General features: G+C 37.7%; 1 protein-coding gene across 1 annotated transcript; it reads right to left on the reverse strand.

The window, feature by feature from the left end:
- Positions 1–1,733: 1,733 nt before the first annotated feature.
- LOC124167894 lies at positions 1,734–6,747 on the reverse strand. The gene is made up of 2 exons (XM_046545952.1): positions 6,245–6,747; positions 1,734–2,358 (listed from the first exon to the last, which is right to left on the reverse strand). The coding sequence occupies exons 1-2, from the start codon at positions 6,620–6,622 to the stop codon at positions 1,873–1,875; spliced, it is 864 nt and encodes a 287-aa protein (XP_046401908.1). The 5' UTR covers positions 6,623–6,747; the 3' UTR covers positions 1,734–1,872.
- Between the last annotated feature and the right edge of the window lie 398 nt (positions 6,748–7,145).

Below are 7,145 nucleotides of genomic sequence, written 5' to 3' on the forward strand. Positions count from 1 at the left end.
CGATCCATTGATTTTTAGTGTTTCAGTGAGTCATAATGGTCTCTAGATTGCCTTAAAAACTCACTAAAATACACAAAATATTAATAAATTTTGCCCCCCGCCCCGGTGGAGTGTGCCCCTCCCAGCATTTGACTCACGAGCCGCCACTGCTCTTATATTTAAACTTCTGCGAACGTGTACGGTGATAAGGGGGCGTGCAAGGATAAGGGCTACGATAAGGCAAGGTCTTATGCTGAATCATTTAAGGGAACTGAGTATGGGAAGAGGGAGAGACTGGGGTGATAGATAAAATTTTCCTGTAAACCTGCCGCTAACTCGGTACAGTCAGTAGCCCACACTTGGAGCAGATTTCATGTCCCAACCTAAATAAAAATACTGTTGGAAATAACCACAACCTGTAAATGTTAACCAAGACTCAGCAGATACCTTGAACTTTCAGAATAAGGAATTGTTAACCTATCATTCTTTTTATTAATTTTTATTTTTTTTTGCTGTCTTAAGCTAGGGATACCTCTACCATACTTTGTTTTCTAAGAGAAACCTTTGTCTTCTAATGCCTGTACAATAAAACTAAATTACTCTAACTTGGGACACTGTATTCGATTTTTAATTTGCATTACATCAACAAAACTTACGTAAAACACTTGAATTTAAGAAAAACTAATAAATTAACTCTACTCTTTGAAGACAGAATGACATTGCAACAATTGAGACCACTCTGAGTGCTCAAACTGTTTACATCATATTAGCCAACCTGAAAAAGTAAAAAGTCCCCTTTCGTCCCAAGTTAGATCCCTATCCCAAGTATAGGCTACTGAATGTATATCATGTGCCATTATGATTATTTGTGCAGCTACGACATAAAAATACTAATACAACGCTATACAGGAGTACCGTCGAATAATTATTTCTTGCAATCATTAATTTTATTACGGATTAATAAGTCACTATGCATGATTCAACTGTTTCTAGAACTCACTATCTATCTTCTAAGTGATAGCTATTCTAACTATAGATGGAAGAGCGATCACTCGCTAACTCCATTGGGTTTAGGGCTTCGTACCATACGCTGCTATGAAATTGAGAGTCAAGCAAAAAAACTGAGTACTGGGGCACATATTGGATGATTTGATAAAGATTGATTGAAGAGTAACCTAGTATTTGGAGTTGCAGAACACCTGGAAATAACTCAGGTATACTACCCGCAGCTACCCAAATGGTAGAAAGGTGAGTTCATTATGTCTTCATAGTTTTCCAACTTCTACACCTCAAAATGGGATGAATAAAAATTAATTTATTCATCCTTAACCTATTTACTGCAAACCTGCTTGATCCAACAGAAAATATTGAAATACATAAATAAAAACTAGAAGGTTACCTGCCGCGCACTACAGAGAAACCTTTGCAGTAAAGTTATGAAATGTGCTTCATACGCGTTTAAACTACCTAATAGTTCAAAATCATTTACATTACGATGATTTCAATCATCATTGCAGCAGCAACCTGCCAGCAACCTCAATAGTCTATTTAAATGAAACGTAGCGATTACTCATGAGGATAACTTCAAGTTATATGAACTATATGTAGGAATTGCAGAGGAACAAGCACGAATTATAAAATTGCAAACTTCAACATACGAATCCGACAAGGCACGATATCTTTCTCATGCAAAGCATCACATTTGGTTGGCATAGGAAATACATTGTTATAACCAATTAATAATACACATTTCAAACAATAATACCACCATTTATCATTCTTTAACATATAAAATTTGTACATTCATGAAAAATAGAGGTCAGAGGGAATACAAGCACCAATATGGAATTGTAGTTTTCATCATAGGTATACAGTAACACACAGTAGATATTTCTAATTATTATTTGGCCTCATGCGGCTGAGAACCAGGGCTGTAATTTCTTGATGTAGTCTAAGGGCTTCTGGATATCCGATTGCTCGAAGCAAAGACGCTATGTACTTCCCAAATTGGTCGTGAGCATCTTCAAGTCTGGAAGCCGCCGCTATATCTGCGGTTTCCTCCGGAACTTCAATGACTGGAGGAATTCTGTTCTGTTCACTTGCTACACTGGTGAAGGTTCTTCTCAAACTTCTGATATCAGGCTCTTCCTGGACAGGCACTTCTTTTCTCTTGACTCCCCTGTTTACTGTTTCTGCCGGCAGAATTCGGTCAGCCGAAATTACCCTTGTTTCAGGAACACTATCATTTTCTATGTCACTCACTTCTTGTTTCAGCTCAATATCTTCATAATTTTGAGTTTCCTCCTCCCAATAAATATCTGCACTACTCTCTTCAGGAGATTCAACCACCTTGCTCATGTTTTTGCTCTTGGTCAGAATCTGGAAAGGAAAAAATAAACAACTTTACCTGACGATTTTTTTTGTACATTAGGGCAGGATAGAGCGAATTAACCATGAAAAAAAGAGTGATGAATAACATAATCGAATTGTCACAGTCACCACGAGGATTTTCACCCCATTACTATGCATTCTAGGGTAACAGGTGAAAAATAATTTTCACATAATTCATGTGTAGCACATACTTTTGCCAATGAAATCACTATAAACAATTCACCAATGGGATCGCAAGAGATTGACGACATCAGTAAAGGTTAACTGCTCAGCGGGTTTGATCTATAACAACGGTAGCGATAATATGGCAGGCAATGAACCAATATACTAAAAATATACATATGCATATAAAGTTACATGTAAATTTAAAATATACGTATAAAACATACCTATGAATATAATAAAAATATTCATTCCATAGAATTTTCCATTGCCTTTTAATCAAACTGACACGATAAAAGAAAAGACATATAGACATTGATATAATGGGTCATGGTAGTAAAAAAATTATTTTAAAGGCATCAACCTTAGCCCTCACAAAATGCTGACAATAAGGCCTAATAATTCTCATAAATTTTTAAACTCTTAAAATTTTCATTATTACATTTTTAATCATTCCTGCATAAATAATTTATCCTAAATATTCACTTTTTTTCAATTTACTCTCTCCCCCCTCGCCTGTTGCACATGCGCCCCAGCAAAAATCAGCAAAAATTCTGTGAATCCTTTCGAGGAAATGACCTCACTCACCTCAGTGAGTATAACACGCATCTAACAATAAGAGAGTAAGAATACTCCCAATTGAACACTTAATGAATCACCATAGCAAAAGGGCTCCTAAGTACACCTTTTTTTATTGCTGATTGCTACACAGTTTAAAAAATGCAGAGATCCGTATTTAATGTTTTTCGATCCGGTGCCCACTTCTCCAGCTATTCGCGTAAGGAAAGCGATGGCCTGAACCCTTTCGCTGATGAGTTGATGTCGTCACATTTATGCCGACCGTATCGCCGCTTCTACGCCACTTTTCTGCCTATATCATGGACCGCGTGTGGTCGTCACTGTCTACACTCGTGATAGAGAATCCTTCTCTCATTGTCAATGAAAGCTTCTTCCTGAACGGCGCCAGATCTCTAATGACGTCACACCAAGTCATGAAAAATGGGCGGCAGATTTGGCGACTTTTAATTTGAGAGATTTTCTAATTTGGAAGAATTTTGAGAGAATTTCTGAATGCGAAGCCTATTTCTTCGTCGTAACTTAACTTCCCGTTCCATTTATCGAACTATTTCAACACAGCGGTTTCGGGTAATTCAAAATATTTCTATTTTTTAGTCATTCCATATTTTTCCGAGTTACAGTTCTTAAAACTTGCATGGAAAGAAGCATGGTAAGTTGATGTCACTTTCTGCTTCCTCCCCTTACCTTTTTGTTCGCGAAATATTTCCAAAACGCCCTTAAATTTTCTCATCCTTCTATCTAATGAACGAATGAAACAGTGATTTTCTGCCTTAAAGGCGATGCTTGTCCCTAATTCAATCCTGAAGATAGTATTTTTGAGGTATCCCTTGAGCTGGGAGGACTTGTAATTCAGATGACTTCTCATAACATGGCTTCCCAAGTGAGACATTTTCTAATCTCATATGAAATCTGCCAAAATAGTGAAGACGAAATTCACGCATTGATTCTTACTAGCCGGGTGGTATGAGGATCAGTCGATTGAATTAGTTTTTATTGTGCTGACTAAAAAAGCCTATCCACTTGGCTCGAATAACTTTACAGACGAATGCCTTATAGTGGAAATGTACGTGAACTCAATAAACGTTTCGATTTCATCGAAACATAGAACAAAAGAAAAACAGCAGAGGTAATCAGCCTGTTCAAAATTTTAAATATCCCTATCATATATACACCGGAAAGCCTTTTCCTATCATTGCATGTACCTCTGACGTGCCTTTCCTACTTTTTTGAAAGCAGCGTGCTGATTCCCTGATATCGTTTCCTCACCGTAAGAATCGATGATTTTCGCAATGTTTTTGAGACCTAAAACAGAATTAACTAAATCTATCTACCAATTAGTTTTTCAATTATTTTTTTATTTATCTGACATTTAAAATTTGAACATCAAATCCGCAATTTTTTATCATTTCTTCGAAATAGGTAATTTAAAAAAATTCAAAAATAAGAAATGAGATTTCTTAATTTTTAATATCATTTTTAATAATTATTACTTTTAGTCAATACAAAATTCTTCACATCAACGCCACGACCTTCTATCGACTGAGTGGAATCATGAAGCGCGTAAACATGCGTAAAATTATCTGCGTGATAAATTAAACATGCCCAAAACAACACTTATTACGTACGTAAGGAAAGATTTCATTCGGTGACGTACTTGGGTGACGCCCCAGTAACCAATTAAGTTGATTAGGATGATCTACTTTAGTTAGAAGGATCCAGTGTTTCGGTTAACAATGAGTGCATTTATCAAACTACAAATAATCTTCGAGAGATGGTTCGAAAATTCGCATTACATTAAAATCAGGAAACGTGTGTAAAAAAATCTTTCTCGACGCATTTCTGCCCGAAGTGCTCGGGAAAAGGTTCCCAGGGACAAATCCCATTCCTGGAATACAACACGGAATATAGTGGAAATGCTTTTCATCGGGAAAAAGTATACGGTTCTAATCAAAACGAGATTATATATCTACTTTTATCTGCTGGGCTGATAACTACACCCACCTGCTCAATCTTTCAACACCTTTCAACGAAATAAATACAAGTAGAACCGCATGATCTACAGAGAAAGACGTAAATATTTGACTTTAGTATCTCATACGTTTTTAATACTTTCATTGAACAGTATAAATATATTGAAAAGGGTAACCTATACTAACATGCGCAGCAATACATTCGTAGCCACCCAGTCAGGGCGATCGATCAGCATTCGTTCGTTTTAAAACGGCTCTACTAGGTCTGAATCGCTGAAAATTAGAGGATGTGGATATAAAACTAGTTCATTTGAGCGATACAGGAAATAAGAATGAAAATATCCATGAAAAATACCACACACCATTCTCTTACATCGTCCCAAATATACCACTTTTCAGACAGAAAGTAATAAGTAAGTATTAAAGGGCCAATGTTCGCAACAATATTGATGGAATTTACTTCGGCTTATCACAGATACGAGATTATTAAATTCATACAGGCATAGATGTGAAGAGAATTGAAATATGATACAATATGTTGCAGGAAATATTAAAATGAGCCAAAATTTTACACAAATTATAATTTTTATTTTTCAAAGTAAAGAAAAACACGACCAAAGAACGAATGAATTAAGAGCAATATATGGCATCACGCTAAAAAGGTGATACAATCTTAAAAAGAGATTGGGGTGTATACAATTAGAACGTGCTAACATAACAATAGAAATTTAAGAAATTATAAGCGCCAAATAGCAATTTACGAGCTAACTGTTGGATAATTATTTCGTATTAACTTAAATAATTACTCAAAACAAAATAAAGGAGATACGTCACAATGCAAATGACGTAAATCCTTACGGCAAAGTAGCACTAGGGATTGTTAAATAAACTGAGATGCGCATTAGGCCATCTTGTGAAAACCAAGCATCCGAAGAATCATTAGAAGACCGCATTAAAAACAAAGCGTAATATTAAAAATTTACGTAAATCGTAAGGAGAAATGGGATGAATTCCACAAACAATACATTACAGCAGCCTTCATTTTGTTTAAGACATAATCAATATCAATTCCTTGAGCCTTATAGGCTGTATGCAAAAATTTTATAAGGACGAGAGTCCAACTTCCCTCAGCATTATGGGTATAAGGTTAAATATGAAATTACCTGGGTTGTATGAGTTGGCCTGTAGTGAATGTACCCATGAAGAAAGGAGTCCATAGTGCGGAACCAATGAATCTTGGGCCGGTACGCTTCTTCAGCGGGGAAACCACGAGCTTCACTCTCTTCTATCTTCTTCAGCTCTTGAGAGTAGGAATTCCGCAGGTTCTTAAATTTTATCATCACCTCTTGTGCTCCAAAACCAGGTACATTCAAAGCTTGGGCTATTCGCTTCGCTGCTGCCGCCCGTTGATCGCGACTACGATAACCATCCTCGTTCGCGTCCCAGAGTATTCTTTCTTTCGCGTAAAGTTCCAAAAATCTAATGGTGTCGGCATCCCCAAGTCGCAACAGGGTCGCCCGCGGGCGTTTTGAGCTTGTCATGGAAGTTACCTTGACGACGGCTGGCTCACGACTGACGCAGGCGTGAACCACGAGTTGGTACCTCCACGCTCCGCGTGGGGCGCCCAACGCTTGAACCGTGAGCTACGCTTGAAAGGTTTCCAACGTCCCGCAAGGTTCGGAAGCGCGCTCCACAGAGCATTCTCTCTCTCTCTCTCTCTCTCTCTCCCCCTACTTCTCTCCCTCTTCGTTTGGCAGCGCGGCGGAGTCTTGGACATATATGGAACAGCCGCAGGCAGCGGAGAACGGCCGATTGGCGTCCCGTATAAGCGTATTTACGACGCGTGAAGCAATGCATGCATCTGCGAGAGTAGATGTTACGAACGAATGCTAGAACAAACACGCTGAACTATGGACAGTGGCGGATTAATCGGGGTAGGAGTGGGTGCGGCGTAATTTCTGGAAATATTGAAAAAGGGGGAAATTATAATGGTGCCTCTTCAATCAAAGTTTTTATACCGCCAGCTTAAAAAAACAATGCGTGAAATAATTTATGAATAACTAA

Source organism: Ischnura elegans, chromosome 11 (genome assembly GCF_921293095.1).
Source record: "Ischnura elegans chromosome 11, ioIscEleg1.1, whole genome shotgun sequence".
In the NCBI taxonomy this organism is placed as follows: Eukaryota; Metazoa; Arthropoda; class Insecta; order Odonata; family Coenagrionidae; genus Ischnura; species Ischnura elegans.

Bases quoted from the DNA above. Each gene is read 5' to 3' on its own strand.
- LOC124167894 (XM_046545952.1), bottom strand. From the start codon at position 6,622: ATGACAAGCTCAAAACGCCCGCGGGCGACCCTGTTGCGACTTGGGGAT. The intron at 2,359-6,244 runs GTAATTTCATAT...TTTCCTTTCCAG, and splicing joins GGCCAACTCATACAACCCAG to ATTCTGACCAAGAGCAAAAA.